This window comes from Thunnus thynnus, chromosome 2 (genome assembly GCF_963924715.1).
Source record: "Thunnus thynnus chromosome 2, fThuThy2.1, whole genome shotgun sequence".
Lineage (NCBI taxonomy): Eukaryota > Metazoa > Chordata > Actinopteri > Scombriformes > Scombridae > Thunnus > Thunnus thynnus.
The window spans coordinates 14,777,711-14,804,928 of record NC_089518.1 but is presented as its reverse complement, the minus strand read 5'-3'; the positions used below and the strand labels follow the sequence as shown (position 1 = coordinate 14,804,928).

Genomic DNA, 27,218 nt, shown 5'->3' with positions numbered 1-27,218 from the left:
CAGCTCCCCCAATAAAAAAGTGAAAAAGTGTAACAACCCTTGTTTCCAATCTTTGTGCTGAGCAAAGTTAACCAACTGCTGGTGATAGCTTCATATTTATCAATCTTCTCATCTAACTCTCTGCAAGAAAGCAAATAAGTATATTTCCTATTTATGTCCTGTGGACGGGTGTTGTAATTTAGTGTTTCACTATAAACACTAAATACAGTGCATCTGGTGCCTGTACATATGTTGCAGTTCCAATGCTATTGTGATGTCCATGTCTAATAAATAAATAAACTTATAAACACGTCAAACTCCTCCTTTAGCGTTGGTCATTGTAAAGCTTATTACAGGTGAAAACATTTTCAGGGTTCACAAACAATATATGCATCATTCTCATTTTGCTATTGTTTCATTAATTTCTATCCAAAATGTAATGTATGTTTGCACCTGACTTTCCTTTCATGCATCAAAGATTTTCAATATAATGACTATTTTAGACAGGATGGTCGATTTCTGAGCAATGCACAATATTCTGTTCGACACTGTTTCCCTCAATTGAGAAAACAAGTAGTGCACCTGTATAAGAGCCTCATAAAAATAATGCAACTCTGATGCAAGCTGCTTTTCCTGCTTCCAGCAACACTACATTTGAACTGTATGTCAACAAAGCAACAAAGTCATCACTATCTACAGCGAGTGCTTGCATTATGCTGATGAATGGAGAGCCCTGCCAGATTATTTGATTTGATAAGCAGTACAACCCATCGGTAACATAATACATCACAAATTGTTTTGTCAACAATTTATGATACCATTTATCAAATGACCATCGCAGTGGGCTGAGTTATGGTGTCATAGCTGGCATAATGTCAATACTCAAGCTGAGTTGAGGGCAGTCTGGCCACAGTGATTTAGACACGCCACACCATGACCTCTTCAGAGATTTTCTCTTCATTACCAGACAAATTGATGTTGAAGGGAGAAAAAAGTTGTAAAATTTAATGTTTAAATCTTTAGAATTAAATATATGAAGTAGATAAAGCATGTGAGATCAAACCTAAAGTCATTTGTTGGCTTGCTGCAGTTCAGTAAGACTTGAGAACTCAAATTTAGAAAAAATATTTTGAGCTACTGCTCAGAAGAAATTCCACTTAAAGGTCCTTAAAATAAGCACAGGTAGATAGTATGATTTTAAATCTTCAATTTTATTCTAAGATTATTTTGTCACATTGGCAACAGGGCAAGCAGCAACTTCTGCCAGCCTTATGTCACAAAAAAAAACTCTGCCAAATGAAGGTGAATTTGTCCATGAAAGCAGTGCAATCAAGGTCTGATTTTGCTCTGCTCATGGGAATCAATTTGGGCTGTAGCCTGGATGACAATTAAAACGTAAAGCCTTAAAATGCCCCCTCAAGTCAATCTGTGTCTAGTATTGACCAGAATATATGGCCCGTGTCCAAGCCGCCACCGCTGGCCAATCTTAAAGGTTACTGCAACCACTACATGTACCCACATTAACAGGACGCTCACCTCTCTGGGTTTATGGCCTGTGTAATAATTTTAAGCAAAGAGAGAAGTGCATTCAGTGGAGACAGTAACAGCGAGAGTCGAGGGAGGACAAGTATAGTATGATTGATCGTGGTGAGCAGTATAGCTGTGTACCTCTCACCTTCCCCCCCCTGATTACTGCCTGCTCCTGATCTCTCAAATCTGTCTTGACTTCCTAAAGAAACAGATTACTCAGATATGATACGTTTTTTGCACTTGGGGTTAAAACTTTATCGAAAGGTTACGTTTTTAAGCTGCGTCCTGTGTCATATTTTAATACATTCACATGGATAAGGTGTCAGAGTGGGACACTTGAGCAGCTCCAGTTGTTGGAGTTACAGTAAGTGTATTGATTGAGAGCATTGTGATGGCAGTGGTTTTGGGAGAGGAGACTGCTTGTTAGTCCAGACTGTCAAACCACAAACAAACTACAAAGTAAGCTGCTAAATTCTGTCTGACAAATATGTTAAAGATGTATCAACGCATTAATTGTGCATTTAACATTCTTAACAGTTTATTAGTTTACCTCCCACACTAACACTTGAAATGATTTAATAACTACAGGGGGAGTTAACAGCACTCATTAGCAGATACAATATTTCCTGCATAGTTATCTACCTTTCAAGCTCTCTTCTGTATGTGGGATTACTCAAGTTCTGTACTTAAGTATAATTTTAAAGGTACTCATACTTTGCTTGAGTATTTCCTTTTTTTTCTCTCCACCATTTATTTGAGATCTTTAGTTACTAGTTTCTGTTCTTTCATTTTCATATGAAACATATGATCAACTCATAAAATATGACGTTGATTATACAAATTTTTTTATTAAATAAAAAAAATTAGCTCATTCTAGACCAGCTAAAACAGTAAAATGCTGATTACAAGCTTATGCATCAGTACAATGATAAAACAATGTAAAATATAATAATATAACACAAGAGTGTGGCATTCTGCTACATAATGAGTCCTTTTACATTTGGATATTTTAAGTACATTTTGCTGATAGTACTCCTAAATGTAGGAGTTTTCATTGTAATTGGGTATTTTTACACTGTTGTATTGCAACTTTTACTTATTGTAACTTATAAGCGTGCAATCCACCACACCTGATATTTTAAACTTTGGATATCATCTCTGATCCTTACATTGGAATTTTTAGAGGCACACTTCCTTGGATATTAGTTCACTGCACGATTCCAAGGAGCAGATTCCACAAATAGTCATACTACCTCTCTCTGCTTTCACGTGTGCAGAGCAGTAATGAAGACAAAGAGCACGCACAGCAGCGACAAATACCAGGAAATAAATAAGAATAAAGTATCCAAACCAAATGAAAGACTGTTCATAATTGGGTTAGTAATGTCTCTGGCACCGTCTGCTCAGTCATTTCCTCCAATCTCCCCGAGCAACAGGGGATCATAGAGGCGACACTCAGACCAGGAGGTATCTCGCTGCCGTGTGTCAGTCAGGCTGCCTTCACCGGGCTCCAGCATTCTTCCGCCGTCTTCGACAGCGTTTCTGATAGCTCAGAGAACGACGAGCGTCCTCTTCTGATGTAAAACACGCAGCAATTTCACAAATCTTTTAATGATTTGTGACCCTTTTGTGGACAGCAAAATTGTGAAACCATGCACCCATAACTTCTCACTTAATCTGTATTACTCTCATCACAACAGAGCAAGCCACTCTATCAGTAAATGCTAATCTCCTAATTAACAAGCTAATTAGGCAATTACAGCTTTGCAGAAGGATGCCTAAATGAAATATGACAACACAGTCACTTTCTACAGCACCTGTGGGTCTTTTCAGATGTCACAATGAGAAGCATGATGACAAAGTGTTGTCTCTACACTCATAGGTGCTTATTCTTATGCCTTGCTTACCTCATTTGTAAAAATACTGTCATTTTATGTCACCTAATGTACAGTACATGTGAAAACAACTTGTCAAATTACATGTTATTTATTTTTCCCATCAAAGAAACTGACCTGAAGCTTTCTGAGAACACAATGTGATATAATTTTAGAAATGTAAGCGTGAGGAAGAAAAAGCAGGAAAAGGTGAATAGCACAGACCCCTGATATGTAAACATAGTTCTGTGAACTAGTAGTGCCACAGTGTCTTACTGTAAGGAGCTGTCACATACGGAAATGAATTATGTTGACATATGGCTGAAAACAACGGTGAATAGGCCTGCTATGCAATGCAATGAAGAATCATGCACTGCAACAGAGGAGAGGAGCCGGAGCTGTACCTTTGAGCCCTTCTTGACAGGTATGTAGTGTGACTTGACAGCTCAGTATTTCAATGATAAATGCAGTAGTCCTGGGACTCCCATTCACTAAACTCAAGAGTGTGTTGCTCTGATACTTCAAGGTCAAATGAATGAGCAGAACCACACAGAACGCCAAATATGATCCGCTTTTTTAAAATATATATAGACATTTTTTAATATTAAGATTTCCAACTTTAGAATTGAAGCCATGTGAACCGTATAGGACATTTAAACATCAATGGTGTCCACAAATGATCTCTAGTGACAAATTGAACGCTTTATTCTTAATATATGATGCAGATTTTTTTCATTAAAAAACAAAACAAATTCATTAATTTTCCTTTGATCTTATATTAAGTGAAGTGTACTAAAAATAATGTCATTTCTCATTCATTCTGGGACATCTTTGACACATCCTCATCCCATTTCCTGGACTTCACATTGAGAATCAGACAGGCGGCAGAAGGGCAATATGCATTTTCCAGAAGGATCATCAAAAGTTAAAAGTTTTTTTTTGAAAGTAATGACTCACTGTATAATGATTTTAATTGAAATCATTTTAAGTAAAACTTCCGCTTCTGAGGATTAATCCATTCACTCAGTTCTGACTCACAGGAATGAATCATTCCTTGAGACCAAGTAGTCCATGATCTATTCACTGCTTTGAGCTGACCAAAAGACCATATTTCACTATCACCACTTCTAATGATGATATGTTAATTTGTATGCTTATCTCAGTGCTCCTTCCAAATGAATATGATGTCTCCAGTGACAAAAAAACAAACAATAAAATTAAACAGAATTGAAGGAAATTTGTATTTTATCATCAACCACTTTGTCACAGTTGGGGATTATTTCCATTTGTTTATTCTGATGAAAAGTGACTTAAAGTATCATAAGGGTTAACTAAACACTTTGAGTAAACATCAGTATGTCAAATGAAATGTTATACCTTCGTATAATCACCATAAAGAAATAAGACCAACAGCTTTCATGTCAGTGATGTTGTTTACCGTGTGTAAAAAATTAAACCCACATTTTCCATAAACCCTGTTGCTTCCTGTCATAAACATGATGCTCCACTTGCACTTAATCCCAGTGTCACCCTGCAAATGTTTGTTTTCTTCCAACTTTTGTTGAAGAGGAAAACACATTTCAAGCACATTTGAAAAACAATGTTTTTTTACTCATTCTCATGAAATCTTAGGCTCTGTTTGTGTTTTTTTTTTATTTGTCTTACTATAAAGCAGTCTCTCTTTTTGTTGCAGATTTCCTGCCAAATCTAACCCAAAGGCACCCAGTGTAAAATACAGCATAGACGTAGATATACTGAGATGTTTTCATCTCAGTTATGATTTCTTTTGTTAATGGTATTTACAATAATGTCAAAGAAATGCAAAAATTACCATAAAATGTTACATAGTACATTTAATAGTGTAAACGTCGCATCTTTATGTGTCATAAACATTTTGTCTGCACAACCATAATTGACAAACTGAGTAAATCCACTACCACCAGCAAGAGCTCTAAAACACGGGAGCTGTTTTCTGAATTTCTACAGAAACATTGAATTGTTCGCCACCATGGCTGACTCAAAAAACACCTCTAGTAGATCAAGCTTCTCAGTGAAGTGTGGTCCATGAGGATGAAGTTTGTCTGGACTCCAGTCTTTGTTTGGCTCATCACAACTTCAAAGAGAGAAGAGTGTGGCTGACATACCAGCTCGATCTTCTCAGGATCAGAGAACATTGCACATTTCTTCAAGTCATCTGTTCTTCCTTTTTTTTAAAAATCTTAACTTAATACTGAATTGGAATTATCCATGATCTGGTACTTCCAAACCACTTAGTAGTCATGCTTTATTGTTTATCTGGCCTCTAGATCTGTGAGCGATGACATTCACTGTGTTTATTTTGGTGTCTGGAGAATATAATATCTTATGAGCAAACAGTACTGCACATGTATTGCTTGTGTTGACTTTCTTCTCTGCTCATCCTCAAACTCCTATCAAACAAACCCCTTCTGTCAAAAGTTCAGCATCAAGGCCCTTGTGGTGAACCATCTCTGCACTCTATCTCCTCATGTTTAACATGAAACGCACATAAAATAAAGGCAAACCTCCATTTTTCTCTCTTTTTCTTTATAAACACTGCTCATTGTAGGGGTACACAGTATATTTGCTGCCTCGCATCCAGCTCAACAACTTGTCTGCTGCCATAGCAACTGCGGAGGAGCACCGGGCAGCGCCGCCTGCTTGTGCAATGGATGTCACTCGTGGCAACGACCAATCAGAAGTTCCCATCCTTTTGTACGAGCAGTGTGAAGATGGAGGGATGGAGTGGGTGGGCTTTCAGCATCATGCATCTGCCAGTAATAGGACACACGGATCGTCAGTCTTAGTCATTCTGGTCGGGGATTGGTCGAGGAGCTTCACTTTCCAATAATATAGTCTACTGCTTGCCTGGCTTGAACCAAGGCTTACAAGGGACTATGCAGTTCTACATCAAACTGTATAAAACTCTCATTATGCATTTGCCTGTGTTGTTGCAGGGGTAAATCTTTATTATTGGTAGAGAATATGCACATAGCTGCACGTGCACGCGTGAGGAAACGAGGATACCCTGCTGCCGCCGCTGCAAGAAAAAGAGAGGGGACTCTGCCGTGCTTTCATCATTATAATCACCATCCTAAGTATTAGCTCTAACATTTTGTTTTTCGGTGTTCAGGCGAGAAGTGACAAGAATATAGACCCCTCCTCTGCAGGGCGGAGCGTGCATTTTCATTTCGTATTTGTATTTTTTTTTTTTTTTTTACTCCTGTTCCCTGCTCTGACACGTCTGCACTGAGTGAGTGGCATTGGCACACTGTCAATCGCTCACTACCGCTGCCATCAAACAACATAAAACACACACAGGCAGAGGCTGGAGCTCATAAATTTCGGCAGGGCAAGATATTTTTTGCGCATCGCCTTTATACAGCGTTGTATCCTAATTAATTTCTTCTCGTTGTTGCTTTTTTTCTAAACAGAAATCTCCCAACTTTTTGTACATTTCATATTTTTTATAGTCACATTTGGACACCTATGCCGCAGATTGTGTATTTTTTTTTTAAATAGGCCTATTGCCAGTTGTCGCGGGAATCATTTCTGCACATTTATAGTTGGCAACCTGCAAGCCTAAGATTTTTTTTTTATTATTTGTTTACACGTTTTCACATTGGATATTTTGTTGGCGGTGCTTCACGCGGAGGATTTGGACATTTTTTTTGAGAGGGAATGCGCCGGGAATCCCATGAAGAGCGCTAATAAATGAGAGATCACCAAGGAGCGTTTCTGTCTACAACCTACCACCCGTCAAATCCCAGAGAAAAGACAGATTGGCATGAGGATTCCTGCTGGATACGATGGACAACGACCGTCAATTTTGACAAAGAAGTTTTAAGAAAAAGATAAAGATTTATGCATTTTTCTACAAACACAGTCACGCGTTTTGGCACTTTGGACCGCGCGTAAAAAAGCGAGAGGACAGCGACAACTTGGACACCAGATTTACGCTAAAACATCACTATAGTCTTCTTTAAATAACAAAAAACAAAAACAAAACAAACAAACGTGTGTGCTCTATATCGCTGAAGAATCCCAAAGCCGTACATCCCCCTAATCTGCGGCACATGCTCTAGCCGATTTCGTATATGAGTTTTTCAATTTGTGTGGCTCAGTGCACAGACTCTTTAGCGGCTACTATGGACGATCAAGCCCGGATCATGCAGTCGATCGGCGGTGTCAGTCTGGCTGGCCACTCGGTACAAGGAGGCATGGCACTGCCGCCTCCACATGGACACGATGGGACAGACGGAGACGGAAGAAAACAAGACATTGGTGACATTCTTCATCAAATAATGACCATTACTGATCAAAGTCTGGACGAGGCGCAAGCAAAGTTGGTTGATTTATATGTTTTATTAACTTCGCCCCCCACTCCTCCACCTCACCCCCCCACCACCACCACCCCCCCACCAAAACGCTGAACGCATCATTATTGAGATGTGGCCCGCTTAACTTCACTTCACCATGCATAACAATAGGCTGGGGTGCCTTTAATGATAATCTGACACACAGGTGCATTTACTGCCTCGCAAAGCTCTAACACATGAGAAAGTTGTTACTGAGGGAACAAAGGCTTTTAATTTAAACTATGGCAACGTGAATCTGAGTGAGCTTGTGTTGTTCAAAAAGTTTGTGTGCACACATGGCCTATAGTAACATATCAGCAAAACTACAACTGATGCTGGAAAAATGAAATTAATCTCAGTCAGTTAATTATATGAATTAATTGTCATTGGGCATTATATTTATAATGGAGCATTATTATTAGTCTAATCTAATTAAAAGTTACTGTTATTTCTTTTTTTTTTTACTGAGCAAATACTAAACCATATATAGTAGCAAATGATAACTTTATTGGGTTGGAACATTGCAAGACATAAGGAAGTGATAATTAATCCTCTTGTAAATGTCTGACATGTGATTTATCAGTGAACTTATTTCAGTATTATCTTGTCTTATACTGAAACAGGAAACATGGACTGAACTGTCACAGAATGAAACCAGCACTCTTCAGCGTTCTCTGTGAAATCAAAGAAAAGACAGGTAAGATCCTTGTGGAATGTGTTCAAAAAAATTATTCATATACCCAGAGAAAAAAAAAAAAAAAATTGGAACCTCAGCACAATCAGCCAAGTTTTACCTCCTAGTGATCCGGTGGCAGCCTGCATCCAGGTTACAGGGGACCTCTGCCCAATTTAATCAATCAATGCTTTAAATATGATTCTGTGCCACACAGAAACCGTCCTGTTGTCACAGCATGCAGAGGTAGATTTTTGTGCCCTGAAGTTGCTCATGTTTCTTCAGGAGCATCTTTTCCAGCACTGGTTGCTTGGATTTAAACACAAAGTGTGCTCCAGCTTTCACCCTCACTACCCTGGCACTAAACAGGACGGGGGAATCCCGTAGCATATGCTCTAATAACCGAGATCACACTGAATTCATGCTTTATAACAAAAAAACACAATTTTCAACATATGAGGAAAACAACACTTTCAATCAGTTATTGAATTGCAATTACATGCAGACTCCTTTCCTATAAATGTGGACAGTGAATTCTGGTAAAATGCAAATTGCTTCTATCTAAAATTTTTGATAAATCTAAACTTTGAAAAAAGAAGGGGGAAAAGTTGCATATTGTGCTCTTTGTAAGCATCAAGTGTGCAGATTTCTACGACAACTTTCAGTGTGTGTGCGTGCATATACACAAATATATAAGAGACAGATGTAATTATAGTTAATGTTTTTCTCATAACTTTTCTTATAACTCAAACTCTGCTATACTATATTTTAGAAAGGTCACCACTGTGCAGACAGATTGCGCTTTTGAACCTCTGCTCTTTATTTTTCCACAATACTTACATGATGTATAATAGACTTAAATTTCTTAAATGCAGACATACTCTTTTTAAGGATAAACTACTCTCATAGGCAGCATTTTGTAATATTAATTTAGCATTTTTTCATGTGATTGCTCTGCTCCTGCGAGAAACAAAGTCCAAATTAACAGATACTTGAAATATTCAAACTATTGCACATCACTATTTGTTTTCCCAGATTATATGTGTATTTCTCAGGCAAAGAAAAAAAAAATAGAACAGGAAAAAAACAATGCTGTAGGATTTAGTGTAATTTAGCAAACCTGATGCCTTGTCAGATTTGTGACCTTTGTGCGGTTTATGAGGAAATTGGCTTTGGGGAGATCATAAAACTTTATGAACTTCCCCAGCGCAGGTGGCGTCCACAGGGGCTGGCAGAGGGTCCACAGTCTAGCCAAGATGCTCTGCTGTGTGAATGCCTGTTGAGTTTAGACAATGCAAGACACAGAGCAAGAAAAACAGAGGATGTAAATCACACAGTATGTTAGATTTTATTTTGCAAGCAATCATTGATTTAACGTTGAAGTGTTTTTTTTTCAGTATAGGAGCATCAGTGCATCTGTGAAACTTAGACCTTAGTGAAAAAATGACTAGATAAGGTTTTTTTTATTTTCAAACTTACCCCTACATTACTTACCCCTACATTTAAAGCATTTCACTCTGTGATTCATCAAAATCTGACTATTTACCAATTTGTTTGTCGAAACTTGTGTGATGAAGTCTGGTAGGAAAGTGTCTGCTGTAAAACACGCTCTAAACTTTAAATCAGCCGCTCAAAGTAGAATTAAAAAGTAGACGAAAAAGATGAAAACTTAAGATAAATACATGTAGATGTGTGTGTGTTCATGGTGGTGTGCGTGCAGAGTGTATGTGTCTGGGAATGAAAGAGACGAGACAGAGGAGGAGAGTGAGAAAGAGCTGGTGTGGTGTGTGTGTGTGTGTGTGTGTGTGTGTGTGTGTGTGTGTGCATGGTTAACCTGTGGTTTAGAGTCACAGCCTCCCCCTCTTAGCCATTGACAGAGCTCAGCTGGTCTGGTGGCCTTGTTGACCGGTCTGTTTTTCCAGCACACAGTGAGCCTTTCACTGGCTCCTGTAGCATCGTTAGCCCTTTCATGTCCGTTCAGATGGCACAGGGCTGGCTGTCTTAGTCATGGGATCCAGCATTGGCTGAAAACGACTTTTAATAATAAATCTGAAAGCGGTCCAATAATCATCAGTGTAATTACTGCGTGCATGTATCATGTTATCAGGACGCATTGTCTAGTGTGTACATGAATTGTGTGCACAGGCTTCGAAGCTTTAAAAGTGTTACTACAAAGTTTCTGTTGAAAGAAGTGTTCTAGTGTTATATCAGAGATCAGAGGTGAGATAAAAATCAAAGTGGTGACAATGATCTCAATGTTGCTTTCTTTATTTTTTTTAGAAAGGAGATGTGAAGAAGTGCATTTTCTAGTAATGGTGAGATATTTTGAAGACTTTTCAGGGTGTTTAGAAGTTTCTGGCACCCTTCTAACTGTTATTGTAGAGCTACAGCATATTTCTGCATTGCTAATGCCCTAGAAGTATTAATTCACTTTGATATGCTAATTAGAGAGCATTATGCAAGAAATGAGATTAAGTGGCAGCATGAAGTCATTTGCCTGTCACTAAATTGAGTGTTTTTAGCAGGAGGGTTTTTTTTCCCCAAATTTTCTTGGTTTTGCATTTAGATAAGCTAAATGTGAGATTCGGTTGGCAAGTGGTGTTCTTTGTCCTTCAGATGTGATGTGTTTTTCTTTTGCTACATACTTAAAAAAAATGGCAATTAATTATTCACAATCATTTTTTCTTGCTGTTTCAGGACAAAGGACACATTCATGTTGTACCTTTTTCCCTTAGGCTGTATGAGAAGACAATGAATGCATTCAGTGAAAATTGCCCGCGATTCAGATGAGTTTTGCAGTTATTCCTCTGTGCTGGGTTTGTTTTATCCTGCTGGCTACTCCCCTTGTCTTGCTCTCATGCTTTGGAAGAGAGGCTCACAGCAGCAGCAGCGGGAGCGGCAAGAATAACAAAGGTGAAAGATTACCTCCATATGGTATTTCTGACCAGGAAAAGAGAGGTTCTGTAGCAAGACTCCTCTTTGATGTGAGGTTTAATCAATAGAAAGAGATTACAGAAAACTATTACAGGCTAAATCACGGAGTGCCACAGAGAGGCTAAGCCCTCTCCACAGCTCTCTCAGCTGCATAGCGCTTCTTTTGGCTGCGTATTGACTTGTTGTTTTCCTGACCTTTGACTCATCAGGTTCAGAAACGGGGGGTCTGGAGAGGTAGGAGAGAGACAGAGAGAGAGAGAGAGAGAGAGTGGCACATTCAGGCTGATAAATGCTCGATCCACTGTTTAAAGCAGTGGATTAGGGAGGGACTACACTCACGGTCCGAGCCAATGTCGACATTCTGTTGCACATGTTTGATTTGCCTTCTGTAAACCGCTAAACATGCTTTCACATATGTTTATTGGCTCGTCCACGCTATATGTAACGTTCAGCTAGGAAGACTGTGTTAACTAAATGCAGTTCAGGATGAGCCTGTAATTAACCACATGCAAGGCTGACTAAAAGCATTACCTGGAGTAAATAGAGTTAGGACTGAGGAGGTAAGCATTTCTGAAATCTACAGGGAACATTAATTTCAATGTTCCCTGACAAAGTTAATGAGCCTTCTCATTCCAATTGGGTTATTATTATTAATACAAATGTATTATTATTATTATTGTTATTATTATTATTATTACTATTATTATTATTATTATTGTTGTTGTTAATATTATTATTATTATTGTTAATGCAGGTGCAACTAAATATCCTTTTTACAAGCCAGGGAACAAAAAATTGTATTTGTTAATATTTTATTTTATTTTTTCTTTCACTTTGTGGTTTTATTTGTGCTGAAAAAGCTCCAGTAAATCCATGGCAGAGAACAGAAAGCTATTCAGCAGGAGAGACAATTGACTTTGGCTGCTTTTTGTCTCAGAGAGCCCCAGTGATGCGGCTGCAGTGACTAGATAGTGTTGTGCCGAATAGCTCGTGCACAGCTGGGTTCCTGACTGGCTCAATGGCAGGGCCACTAGTGCTTCCTCCTTTAAAGCACAAGGGGGACTGGGAAGATATGGCTATTATCTAAGTAGCTCCCAAATACCCTCCATTTCCCCATCTGCAAAGATGAAAAGAAGGAGAGCCAGACAAAGAGGAAAGGGAAAAAAAAACAAAGAGTACATATCAGTTTCATTTGGAAGGATAAATGCTATTGTGCTGTGGAGGTAGATGCCTCTGCACCGGTGCTGCCTGGTATCTGCACGGCTCCTCAAATCTGGTTTTTGCACGATGATTCAGTGCTGTCCCTCCATCTGCACCCACGAGCACCCATCTTGCACATGTCTCTCTCGCCCCCCCCCCCCCCCCCCCCTCCCCATGGCTGCAAGCGTTTTCCGCGGGCTCCTGCGCGATCAACAGCTCATAATTGTTTTTTGCACATACGTTATGCAAATGAGTCTTTATGGCAACTGGCATAACAATTAGCATCCTCCAACAATATTTTAGTAGGTTAATTGCGAAATTTCTGAATTGTACATCTGAGTTGTTAATTAGGCATGACAGAGGTGGTGAAATAGTTATCTTCAGGCGGTGGCAGCCAGCAGAGGCTGCTTGGGATGCAAAAAGGAAGGATTGATTGAAATTAGTTTACAGCAGTAGGAGCGTGGCTGGTGGAGACTCTTTGCATGCCCCTCGCGCTTTCTGCGGCGTCTGTCTGTCGCTGAATGTAAAAATATAAACCTGAAGCAGACAAGGAGAAGCTGGATCAAACGATGACCCATGTAGAAATAGATCAAGTAATTCTTGATATAAATAAAGATGTGAACGATCCAACTGTTCTTCTTGTCAGGACCCCGGGATGAGTTAGCAAGCTTTTTTTTTTTTTTTTGCATTACTGGAGCTACACTCTTGTCAAAACAGTAAAAGACCTTTGACCTGCCAGACATACTTAAACTAAATTTTCCTTTTTCAAAAGTTGAAATATGGAGTTTTCATGGCTGGAAATAAAGTTAATCCTACCAACACGCATTAGTCAATATTTCACACTTTTTATTTGATCTGACAAAATTACAAAAAGTCATATTTGTGCTTCCTAAGTAATTTCCCCCACAAGAAAAAAAAAACATTAATAATAAGTCAACCTGCGTTTATGAAACACACAGCTGCAGAAATTGAAATTAACTCATGAGAGTGTATCTTGCTTCAGCATTGTGCATAATATCAATCAGCTTTCAGCTCCAACTTAAAAAGAAAAAAAAAAGTTTTTAAACTTGAACTTTTTCCCTATGTCTCCTGTATCACAATGTTCATTACTGTGTCACTCCATGGCTGAGCAATGTAATGCCATAGAGCCGGTTATTAGTGTAAAAAGGGTTAGAGTGAAAGACTGGTGCAAAGCAAGTCCTCTCTCAGTAATGACTCTGCTATTTATAGGTCCCTATTTCATTAGCTCTAGTGTTTCAGGGAAGAGTTTTCCTCATGGGACGATAGACACCATGATGTTCATTTACTCTGTACACATTACATGTGGACAACTAAATGACCTATCATTTGTGAGTGCAGGGACACTGAAAACAATCCTGCTTTTGCCACAGTTTTTTGCTTTTCTGCATTTCACTGTTATAAAAATTGTTTTGTAGGCAGTTAAACGCCTGTATTGTTTGACTGTGTGGGGGTGTTACTCCTACAGGTGATGGATTTCTGTAGATCAAGCGATGAAAGAATTAGAGGCAGAAGTCTGTAAATGGACACATTTTAAATCTCATGTGTAATATTTTGACACAGTGGCAGTCTGTAGCTTGTTACCAGTCTCCGTTGACGAAAACAGAATGATGCATTGATGTCACATTTCTTTTCTTTACACGATTGTTTTCCCAAAAAACAGCAGAAAAAAGGGGGGAATGTGTGCTGTCTTTTTCCTCATTTGCAAGCTTGGAAATGAAGCCCCTCTTCCCATTGTTCCATATGCCATTGTTCCACATGTTTCATACATTAGAATGATATATTGAAGGCAGAAATGGGAAAAAGACTGCAATGCAATGAAAATTTAATCAGCGTCTTCTGCTGCTTTAATAAGGCAAATAATTCTTATTGGCTGCTGTGTTAAGATTTCTAATATTTAATTCATAACAAACCTTGCATTATTCTGCTTTAGCCCTAAGACAAGCTCCACTCTGCTGCCTGCCAAAAGGCAACTATGGGGAGAAAAAAAAAAAAAGACGTAAAAGGAACTGCACACTGAGCATTTTTCTATATCAGTTGAGGCGTAATACTATCATATTGTTTTGATATTGTCTGTGAATTTAAATATGTATTTAAAATAAATTGAATTAATCGTGTTACTAGAGCTAAGAACAGGAAAAGTGTATCGACTACTACCGCCGGTGATCAATGCACAAATGCTGACATTCCTCTCTTTGTAATTTTGTCAGCGGTCAGTAAAGTATGACCATTGGCTAAGAAACCATCTTTTTTATTTTTGTAAGTCCTTGAAGTTCATTTTTGTGTCTGAAGTAATGGAAAGATGGCGTGGGGCCAACAGCTAGGTGCTGGCTCATGTTACAGTGAAACGGCGGGCCCTGTTTTCGTCTCTCGGTGAAATGGCTTAATTGGTGTCAGAGCCCCAGGGATAAAGGCCTCTTGCTCTGAAACACAGCCACACAAGCCCTGTCTTCCCTCAACCAGGAGGAACGGCCGGCATCTGCTGGTGAATGAGGACTAAGCCGTGGCATAACAATACCAAATGATGTTTGGGATGACAGAAATTAATATGCGCTTGCTCCCAGAAAGCTATGATTAATGACGGCGAGCAGGGGAATGCTGTCCCTCCTTTTGCTCCTCTTTGATGGGGATTGAAAAGCAAAAAAAAAAAAAAAAAAAAAAAAAAAAAAGGCTGGTTTCTCCTCTCTTTAGAAAGTGGAGGTCATCCAGAGTACATTACTGCTATTCTTCTCTTGCTTTTTCCTCAAGCAGGAGGAAGGAAAGGACTGAGCGTATTGTAATGAATTTTGGAATGATTCACTAACATTGTGAGCTAGTGTATTGTCCCCATGGCATGTGGCTCAAAGAGACACACATACCTGAATACCTTTGAAAAGATCTCCACACACTGTTCATAACTGCAATAATTAAAAGTCTGAATATCACAGCCATAATTACAGATATATTTTTTATGACCCGTTGGACTGAAAAAGAAGCAGTTCTAATTTTAATAATGGAGTCCTCTGTTCCTATGGAATTTTACAGACACACACACACACACACACACACACACACACACACACACATACATCGATTCAGAGCCAAACGTGTGAACAAAATGGTGGTGTGCTGTTGCCATGATAATGATCTGTATCTGTTGTGTCCTAGGAGGAGACACATGAATATTTAATTGTGTCTGCTAGAGAGATCCCCAGACCCTTCTGTTCATTTCTTACTTTCTCTAATGTGTTTCCACCATCCCAGGTACTTCCTCTCTAAGTAATGGAGAATTAAAGCACACATTAAAATGATATGAATTGCAATGTAAGGGATTTCTAAGGACATTTGTCTCCGCACAATGCGGTTGAAAATTCAAATGGCAAGTTTTGACAACGGCCATTCTGCTGACACGGTGTATTTGCCTCATGTTGGCTTCTCAAATAAGCATTTCCTCTGTCAGAGTGATTGATACGTATTAAGCATGCACTTTTTACATCACGGTGCTCTGGAAGATGATGTGGGTGCAAGGATATGAGTTTTAAACAGTGAATGAGTTCCCCTCATATTGATCTATTTGTGTTGCCGGAGTGGCAGGTGCTATACGAAGACTGTGTCAGCTTTGATTGTTTGTGTCAGTGATCCGAGCCGACACTGAGCTCTCACTGCACTTGCTTCCTCTTGATGAATGGCAGCACACTGCACAGATCCTCAAAAAACTCATGTCTACGCTGTCTCACCGAACCCTGTGAATCAGCATTGGTCCTCAGAGGTTATTTATGACTCACATTCACATAGATTTTTTTTTTAAGGCATAATTGTGGGACAAACCTGTATTCTTCCCAAGAAATGTTTTTGGTCATTTAATACAATTATGTATAAAGCTTTCCATGTGAAAGTGAATATTGGTTGTTGAGGGACAGGAGGTGTGGTTCCTCTTCTTCTCTAAATATTCAAGAGTAGTTCTTAACTTGTGTGTATGTGTGTGTGTGTGTGTGTGTGTGCGGGCGCTGGCAGGCCTGCATGGTTGTGGCATGAAGGTGAGGTGCGTGTGATGCTTGGAGCCTCTGTAAGTATGCAGAGCACGGCGGGCCTCTCGCGGGTGCTGAAGGAGAGCATGGAGTGGCAGAGTTAATTTATTTAATGACTGAGCGTCTTATATCTCCCCAGCCCTGATTAGAATCCATGCTTGATGAGGGAAGCGATAGAGGGGTGAGCACTGCCCCTGGGCCCTAGCACGTACGTTCATGGTTTTCTTTCTCCAGTTCCTTTTTTTTTTCCACTAGCCCCAATTCACTGGGTTTTGTGCAAAAAAAAAAAAAAGAAAAATAAAGAAAAAGGAACCAGCGTATAGGAGAATTTCCAGATCTGTCTGTTGCGATATTTCGTGATTACGTCTGTCTGTGTGATCATTTTGTTGCACATTGACAGGAAATGCAGCTATGAGGCTGATTAAATGTGTGTGTTTGTGTGTGTGTGTGTGTGTGTGTGTGTGTGTGGCGTGCTCTGTGATAAAGACGAAGTGCTGTGGAGCTCTATGAACGTGGGAAAGCCAAACAGAGTGTGTCACTTTGGCAGCACGGGCTGTCAGCAATGGGGAGCTGCAGTTGTAAAAACCATGACCTTCCTCTTTGCCAGCATGTCTCTTGCAGAGCCAAAGCGCTGCCCTGTAGATCTGGGCTGGCTGTGGGAGGGAATACAAACACAGAGAAAGGACAGACAGTGGAAAAAACCGGTAAGAGCCATAATTGTGAAAGGGGGGGTGGGGGTGGGGTGGGGGGGGTAAGTAATGAAATACTTCTTGGAGTTATCATGACTGAGAAGGTGAGGGAGAGAAAGCGAGAGGACTGGTGAAGAGGGAAAATATACTCCTCGGCTTCTAACATTTCCATGAGCCATCATCAGTAATGCTGCAGCAGCCTCACAAACCAGAAATTATTTCTTCAGGCGTCGCTGTCAAGTGTTATTCAAATAACACCAGCCTCACATTTGAATAACAGCCGACATTTTGAATTAATTAATCAGACAAGATAGTCTGGGCCTTTTCTCATTAGTCTACAGGTCAGGCTGGGGAAGATATATGCGCTGGTGATGATATACTTGTCTTTAATAGTGATTTATGGAGATTTTGGATTGTACTCGATTTGTCAAAGGGCCTGCTAGCAGAAAAATAGGACAGTGCATATTTCATTACCTAATCTTTGATACATTCCATGATGCTTAAAGATACAATCCTGTTGTTTAGATGCACAGGAAGCTCTTTTATATTCACTCTTCTTGAGTGAAGAGGCACACACACACACACACACACACACACACACACTCCAGCTCGCACGCACACACACACACACATTTAATCTCCTCTCATAGACCTCTCCCATTTTACTTTTCCTATGCAATTAAGCGAGGGCTGTAAATTATAACTGTGTCGTACTTTAATTATCATGGTGTAAAAATAGAGTTCCTGTCTTTGAGAGAATTTCATTAACTTACTCAATATTCCATGTCAGCTCAAAGAATCACAAGATTGCAGCAAGGTTTTTGTTTAGCATGCTTTAAATCAACTGTATTGTTTACTCAGATGTTATTTACAGTTATTAGAAAAAGTAAAAAAAAAAAGTAGGTTTACATATAAATACATACTATTTTTTTTTTTTCATAACTGCATTTGTGGATTCACCTTAGTAAAGCCTGGTGTGACAATTTATTTTGGGTTCATATGTATGGTCATGGAGGTGTAAATGAAAGTGTATATTTTTACAAGGATGCTAGTGCTAATGATGTAGTGTCACCTGCTTTATCGAGTGTTAAATATTAATGAACACATTCAGTTTACCAACATTCTACCATTTTTTTTTTTTTTTACATACACAGCTTTTAATTATCCAAAGTAGACATGCAGCACATGCAGTATGCATCTGTGATTTTGTGCTAGTCAGTGTGTGTGTGTGTGTGTGTGTGTGTGTGTGTGTATGTGTACGCAAGTGTCAGGAAGCTGCGAGCTGTTGCCATTCCGGTGAGCAGCCCACACAAAATGCACCAACACCAGTGTGACAAAACATTCAAATAAATTGCTGTCAGGCTGCCGAAACACCAAGTGCAGCGATTTTTATCTGACATGTGGAAGACCCAGACATGCAGTCCTGACAAGTAACGCCGGAGCACCTGTGAGAGACGGGCGATAAAAATCAGGATATGCCTGATCCTCGGCATAACAATGCCTATCATTACTTGATATTATTACTCTTCTTTAAGAGGGAGTTCAAGATAGAAAGATAGTATGAACGTGTTGGCTTTTAAAGTCTGGATAATAAATGATCTTAGGCTGTTATTTGCGTAGCTGCACTTAAAATTTACAGTTAAATTAAATTTTATATATATATATATATATATATATATATATATATATATATATATACATATGTGTGTGTGTGTGTGTGTGTGTGTGTGTGTGTGTGTGTGTGTGTGTGTATGTATACTAATGCCACATCAACAAGTACTGAACAGGCTAACTTAGGACTTTTATTTATTCTGGTCCAGCATCATTATTCACAGGTGTATTATGTAGAAAACACAATAAAATGCATGTGTACAATATCTATATAGAATATATATGTTTTTTTCAAATTACAAACTTTTCATTTATATTTTTTTCCTGTACATTTCACCGTTAAGAAGCTCAAAATCTGTAATGATGGATTGTACTTTTTAGTTCTCTGCAGTTTAAATAGAATTTAGTCGGAAGTCGATCCGACCGATGACACTGATTGACTTTGTTTTCCTCTTCAAAGCAGCATGGAGGCACAAACTAAGAGAGCCTGTGTTGCTTCACTTATTTTCATTGAGTCCACAAAATTGACTCAGTAATTCCTAAATCCAATTGAGAAGCGTAAAAAAAAGCTTTTTAGAAACTGTGAGACAAAGGACTCACTGTGGAATGCGCCATCCATTCTCTACTGTATTGTTATTTTCTCCCTTATAGGTTACTAATGAGGAATCGGCCCTCATTATGATTTTAAGGATGAGAGAGGAAAGCTTTTAATTAATGATATGTAAATGGTTCTGAATTGATTATGTTAGAATATCAAGAGAGATGGGTAGAAGCTGTGGTGTAATATATTTTAATTAAGAATTAATTAAAAATGATGGCAATTTTATAGAGGCTCACAGAAAATAGAAGAATTTATTCTCTGTCACAAGTAAATCAGCCCTTGATTAAATAAACAGACACATGCTGTATTCATTCAAGAGTTATATTTATCCTTTGCCAGGAAGGATTATCCCGAATATTAAAAAAAAAAAAGTCAGTGCGGTATGTCAGTGGTCGACCACAAGCTGGGTTCTCTGGGGTTAATGGTGATTTATCTCATTCCTAATTCATGAGATCCTCCTGGTCTGTGTTAGGTGGATCAATAAAGCTGTGTTTCCTTTTTGAATTCAGTGTCTACAATTAGATTTGCAACGTGGAACACAATTATGAGTAAGACATGAATGCGTGTTTTTATCACTTGTGGCAAGTGAATGTGCGCCCCAGATATCAATCTGTTTATGAGGTAAAAAGATTTGTGTGAAAAAGATGAGTTGTGACTAGACGTGGACCCTAGTTAACCTTTTTAATTGCTATCTGCTTTCTTTCATTCATTCTTCAGGGCAGAGGGAAACAGAAGACGTTAGCTGCATTAACGGCGTGCGCCACTATTAAAGGGAGAGAGGTCTTTGTTTTCTGCTAACGGTGGCATGCATGCTCTGTGCTAAACTCCGCGATCAATGGCAGAGAGGCTGCTATCACAGCACTCGGAGCAGGCGTAGCTCAGGGGGGAGGGAAGGGGGGTCCCTGGTGGTTCATTTTGATTGGAGCGCAGAGTTTTGTGTTGAAAGGCGAGGGAGAGACAGGCTGTTGGAAGCAAATCCCCCTGGATCAGTTAGAGCTTTGCAACAAAAACACCTTGATATTCCTGGGAACATTTGCTTAGGAAAAGAATTAATTTAAATAAACGGGCAACCAGAGAACGAAATGATCTAAAGCATTTCTGAAGGTTTGTGTGTTCAGAGAAAGATTTTGTATCTCAGGCTTTAGAATTAATTTAGAATCCACATTTCAAATCACAGTAAATCACTGCAGTGTAAAAGGGAAATCGGACTGTATTTTGTCGAGATGTGGTTGGTTCCACATTCCTAAGGTGCTTTTTTTTAACAAATACAAATTTATAGTAGAAGAGGGTTTTGAAGATGGTGTGTTGTTGATTATACTATGGGTTGAATAGCAGACAGAGGTAGTGTGTGAGTGAGTTTGTGTCAGCGTAGAGCTTTTATGAGCTAACCAATCTGTTATGGGTGGCAGGGAGGATGTGCTGCTTGAGATGGAGGGAGTGTTGAATGGGTTATTAGTCCGAGTTCCCCCCCATACCAGGTCACATGTAAAAGCTTGGAGGCATTATAAACAGTCACATGTACACACACATCAAACGTCTGCGAGCGCACACACACACACACACACACACACACGGATACACACATACATGATGTGCAGAGGGACGTGCGTTCAGAAAAACACGCAGGGGCACAGACGTGTGCATGCATGCATATATACAGTGCATGCACGCCAATGGCTGGCAGAGCATCTCCTTTTTGACACCTGCAACTAGTTGCAATACATCACTGTCAGGATCGCTTTCTCCACCTATCCGCATTTGCGCGTTACTTATCCGCGGAGGCCTTCGTCAAAAAGTTGAGCAGTCTTGACACTAGCTCCCTTGTGGGAACAGAAAAGGTGAAGTTGTGCTGGAAGGTGCCATGGCGGGTGTCATCGGTGGGCTGTACTCTCTGCACCCAACAGAATCCTAATGACAAGTGAAGACAGAAATTATGGTTTAACATACAAATTTTATGGCACAATTAATTCTGTAATTGACAAGTGAAGTGAAATCTGAACACCAAAAGCAAATATCTTCGATCGTTTTGTTGCTAGTCTTGAGATAACTGCTCTGTGCACTTGCTGTATTTATGAAAAAAAAATCCCTACTGTAGGAATGAGATAATAAAAAGCCACATTGAGGTTTATTTTGTTTAGGGCCTCATGTAGTGAATGTATATGGTTGTGTAATTGACTGAGTATGGCTGTGGAGGAGGAAGTGAGGGCATGGCGCCTCCTGTGTGAGCTCACTGTGGAGATTAGGAAAGTCTGCCAGTGGCACTGGTAGTGGTGAGCACCAACAGCTCCGGCCACGACAGAGAGGAGTAAGGGGGGGGGGGGGGGTAGGAGGGGGGGTCAGCATCTGAACTGGCTGATGGGAGCCAGAACATGAAACAATGCCGGGGGAACGTCTGGTGGGTTCGCTGCACAGAATTACAAGCGAGGGAGCAGGCCTGCTGAGGCAATTACAGCTTAATGGGGTCATTTGGAAGGCAATTGCCAGGGGTTAATGTAGTATGGAGAGATGAGGTGAGATTGAAGTGAAATTTTTGGCTAGAAAATGTGTTCAAATGAAAAGGGAGCAGGCAGACAAGTCGCGCACTGATGGGGTGGGAGGTTGATTGGGGGAACTGGAATGCAGGCTTTCTCTGCCACACAGATTGACGCAAGGCCTGATCACTCACTCGTATGTACACCAGCGCAGGCAAATACACATGGGCACACATGAGCATGTCTATGCAGGTGCATTTGCGCTTTTCCTCCTCTTTACCTATTCAACCAAGGCCATGTAAACTTTTCTTGGCCTGCTCTCGCTGGCTAAACCCTGAACAAGGGCTCCACTGTTCCACTTGTGCCATTAAACTCTGTCTGTTTTACTCACAGACAAATCCAGTGGTGGTTTTCTTTTGTCTTGGATTACCTGTGATATAATTTCCTGTATTAGCAATTACCAAACGTCAGAATAGAAGATAGCAAATAGAGCACATTGTTTTTAGGTGATGCTGAAGAAGATGTGTCAGAGAAACTACAAGAGGCACCTTAGAGAGCGAGGATAAAAAGGATCATTATGCGCTGTTGCGTTAGCCAGTTCATTACCTTAATTGCCCAATATAATCTGGTGTTGGAAGGGTGCACTGGAGCTTTGGGAAGGAGTCTTTGCCAGGACCTCCTAGCCCAGGTCTCATCTCCCTGATCCCCTGATCTGCAGCAAGCAGACCAATCGTGCTAACGCTAAACTTTGATCAAAGCCAAACTTATTTAAGGTCAGCCATGTGAAATCCCCTGGGAGCCGCCGTGTGCGCCGAAGCGGACTGCGATATAGGAAGTAGTACAGCACTGTGCCTTGCTGCTGCTGCCTGTGACCGTGCTGGATCACTGGACAGCAATAGCATTATCATCAGCCCTTTCAAGTCTTCAGCATTTTTACGCGATTATGCCCAACAGTGGAACTTAACATCATCCATGGGTGGAGATTCCTTGAGAGTGCGCTCTCTTTCTTACTCTTCTCTGTCTGCCTTTCTCTCTCCTCCTCCTCCTCCTCTTTCTCTCTCTCTGTCATCTCTGTGAAGTCTGTGCCTCCCCTCTCTTCCCCTCCCCTTCCCCTCTACACAGGGTTTTGGCCAAGAGCCGGCCACTTCACTGAGGCAGATTTTCCCAGGCTCCCCAAAGGCTATTTTACCAGGATTCCCATTAGGTCTTTACCCATTACCAATGTTCCAAATCATTTACAGAAGAATCTATTTACTTTATGTGGTAATGGTTTCATTTGACATGGCTTGCTCTGAAGAAACTGAACATTTAACATGCACTTTCCCTCAATTGAAACCTTTACTGTAGTCTTTATGTTTGGTTTATTTTTATCTGTTTTAGTGCCGATTGTCACGTATATGCCTTCAAATCGTCCTCGCACTATGCTTTCCATCACAGTACAATATTGCACGATGTAGAGGTGGTGGAGCATTGTGTCAGTGCTGCAGGAAAAACAAGTATGATGCAACTCTGTTGTCATTTTAGAGTGACAAATAGACAGTGGCAGACCATCAGAAAGGGGGAGAGAGTGGAATAGTGTCGCTGACAAACTGCTATGACCTTTGGGTCCTTTGGCCTCCAGAGTGCACGGCACATACAGTGTTTACCTCAGGTCAGCAGCAGTGTGAACATGCGGGTCCCCCATGGAGAAAAGCCCAGCCTGTTACGGTCATCACATTTGAATCATTGAAATCAATAATCAGTGAAATAACCTGCACTCAAATTAGATGCGTGCGTCTGGTATAGAATGGAGAGGGAAATGCAGAGCCTGTATGTGCTTATTTTTGTCATATTTTTTCTACTTCTGCCATTTAAATCATACTTAATTCACTAACAGTCCATAAAGCAAAGCCTTTACAACAGCAAAAGAGAAGCACAGCGCCTAAAGCTATGCCCTATTCCATGTCACCAAAGCATCCCATCAAAGCCTGCCTCCTTCCTGTTGTAAGGTAGAAAAAAAAATCAATGCTGCAATCTTTTCTTTTTGCCTCCTCCAATCCGTAATTGAAATGGAAAATCAAATGAACGGCAAGCAGATAATTGTTTTATCAATATTCCCTGCCTGCCCTACAAGGGTCAGTGCAGAATGATCATGAGTCGGGGATATGACGAGGACAAAATGTGAAATTGAACAGCTAGGAGGCAATAAATCAGCCTTGACAACTAAGAGTGACCAGCATGTAGCTGCAGCAGGCAGCTCCCCCCTCAGAATTTGTCCTAAAGCTGTCTACACTAAATAGGGAATATTCATCTCATTATTGTTGCACTTAATATTGCTATCAAATATTATTCTTAGAGTCCAGACGGGAAGTCAAGGTCACTCATGCTATTATTGTTGTCATTGTTAGTGTGTGATATTGAGGGTATAATAGAGGGCAAAGTCATATGGTCTGCTAGGCTTATGAAGAGGCAAAGAATAAATTTAGTCATTTGTTAGAGTTTAGGAAAGAAGTAATATGCAGTTTGGGTTCCTTTTGACACGTTCATGACTATTACTGCTGCTTATAAATAGCTATTTAATTTTTAAAACCAACAAAAAAATGTTGTACAAAAACACTTACCACCAACAGCAACACTGCCATCATCATCAATAATAACATTTTCTGACAGATAATCTGCCAGTTTACAGAATCAAATGCTGTTTAGGCTCCACTGTCAAACTGTTGATGTTTGTTGTGTTGTGTGTTAGCTTGAGTCAGAAAATAAGGATGAGTTGATTTAGTTGTAATAAATGAATTAATAACTGATAATACATATGGTAAGTGTTAACAAATAGCTGACATTGATACTTTGATGATCTGCAAATGTTCCTCTGAGCTGAACTTGAAAATTCGCAATTTGTTTGGTCGTAGTTTTTTAGACAATAACATGGTGCTGCATTTAATGGGGGATTTAATTTAATTTAATGTCAGATAATTGGGAAAAATCCCCTTCACAATTACTTGTTTTACTCAACCAATGGCCCAAAACCCCCAAAAATTGAGTTTACATGACATATCACTCAGAGAAGCAACAAATCCTACAATATAGAAGCTGAAACTAGGTGATAATGAACATCTATGCTTAAAAAATGGAAATAAATATTTTAGTAGTAGTTGTCTTTCAATTTTCTGTCAATCATCTAATCGATGAATGGCTAATTGCTTCAGCTGTACAATTATGTGTATCTATTCTTCTCTATTGTATGTCTTTAAATAAACCCATCGTGCCAGCTTTCTAAGTCTTGTAAAAACTGCAGATAAAATTGTTGCCAGAAAATCGACATCCTAAATCATGTGACGTCCCTTTCCATCTGGCTCATCCAGTTGCAAGGCATTGACAAAAATATGAAATTGATTTGGTTGAAGGGTGTTAAAGAGCCGACAGGAGAATGTCACAAACAATGAATGGTCACAGCTTGGAGGAAAATCAATGACAGAGGTTGAAGCCAGTCTAGAGTGCTACTTGGCAACGTTACACTATTCCTGGAAAAGAGCTGTCTCCTAGCCTTGGTTGTCTGATCAAAAGGAAAACTTGATAGGTTTAATGAAGGAGGATACAATAAATCTGACAGCTGAAATATAGATATTGCAGCCAAGAATGTTTGACTTCGCTGTAGGTGGCAGCTATATGCACTGTTTGAAATTTATTTTAATTTGCTGCTGGGGAGATGACTGCTTATATCCACACTTTATATGTATATGTGGGATTGTAATGCAGTATCACAGTGACTCCCTGGTTGCTTGTAGGGTAGCAGTTGTCACCTTGTAAAGCCTACGTGCTGTAATGTGTACATATGATTATAGTGTTTGCAATGCAATTTTACATTTTGGAGATATGCACTGGCATGACTCTATAAATCACACTGGCCTAGAGTCAACAGATGAGAAAAATGTCTGTATCTTACACAAGTTATGTTAATTTTACTGTGTAGATTATGATCCTTGCGAGGAGGAAAAAAAAAAAAAATTGGCAGAGTGTCTTTCAAGTGGACAAAGTAATGAAAATCCCCCCTACTTTGTTGGGATTGCAGTTGTAAGCTTTGCACCATATGCTACTTTCCTCTTTAGCTGGGATTATGCCATCATTATTGCTGATAAAAGCTGTTTACTGCCTTGGCTCCAAATCGATGCTCGGGGCGCTCTGAAACTGGCATTCCCTCTCCAGAAGAGTTCATTCCATGCCAGCTGCTCAGGATTCAACCCCTTTGTTTAAGATTTCACAGTTTTTGTAATGTTTATTTTCTATTTAGTCCCCCCCCCCCTCTTCCTCACACATGAGGTTTTTCCTGCATTAGCATATGTTTGCAACAATTTGACATTTACATTTGATTTGCTTACAGCAGATTGAAGGTGTCTCAGACATGGTTATACAACACTCTTGGAGCTACAGTGCCTGGTTAACACAGAGGAGACTGTAAAATAGAAATAATAACGCCTCTTTAGAGGAGATGTTTTCAGTTGCAAAATGCAATCACAGTACTGAAAAGGCTGTGAATTCGGTGTAATATCATAAAGGCTCCCTTCTCACAGTGTTACCAATCAATGGCTTAATCAGTCAATGCAGATTCAGCTCGACAGCTGTGTTAAGATAACAACTGGTTCTCATGACTATAGCGGCCCCAATGACCTTGTGTGCCTCAAATTAATAATGTAAAATCAACACAAGACAACCACCCCCCTAGTTCCCATGCAGACAATGATGAACTACCTTTTTGCCTTACCATCAAAGGCCACTCAGACTAAGCCATGTTTCAAGGCAGTCCATAACATTTTTTTTCCTCCTTTTTTTTTTTTTTTTTTTTTTTTTACTTAGGCTCCATGTCCCTTAAATAATGTCTCTCACTCTTCCTCCACAGCTCCCTACTACCCAGGGAAATCATACTGATCAATATTTCCCATTTTAGAGGAACTGCAGCAAACATTCACACAGGATTTACTGTAGCCCTCTGTTAGACTTTAATCAAGCTATAATTTAGATCCAACTGAACAAAAGGTTCTGTTGAAAATAAACAGAAAGTCTATTTGCATTTTTGTTTTTTAGGAATTTTGTCTTTTATCAGGCTTATTTCCGCAGTCTCCCTTATTTAATTGATTTTAAAAATAATGCATTTTTAACCTAATCTATCTATCTATCTATCTATCTATCTATCTATCTATCTATCTATCTATCTATCTTTTATATCTTATCTTTTTTCTTACATTTACTTATTTATCAGCAACTGTGTGTGTTGGTGT

General features: G+C 39.6%; 1 protein-coding gene across 8 annotated transcripts in view; it reads left to right on the top strand.

The window, feature by feature from the left end:
- Nucleotides 1-6,231: 6,231 nt before the first annotated feature.
- Nucleotides 6,232-27,218, top strand: part of pbx3b (pre-B-cell leukemia homeobox 3b) — a 58,761-nt gene continuing 37,774 nt past the window's right edge. For 3 of the 8 annotated variants that reach the window (XM_067604935.1, XM_067604909.1, XM_067604890.1), the window contains exons 1-2: nt 6,234-7,746; nt 8,383-8,456. In XM_067604935.1, the coding sequence (XP_067461036.1) occupies nt 7,499-7,746; nt 8,383-8,456 (322 nt within the window). In that variant the 5' untranslated portion in view covers nt 6,234-7,498. Of the gene's footprint in view, nt 7,747-8,382; nt 8,457-27,218 lie in introns of all 8 variants that reach the window. The other 5 variants (XM_067604917.1, XM_067604899.1, XM_067604926.1 and 2 more) reach the window with 4 other exon arrangements.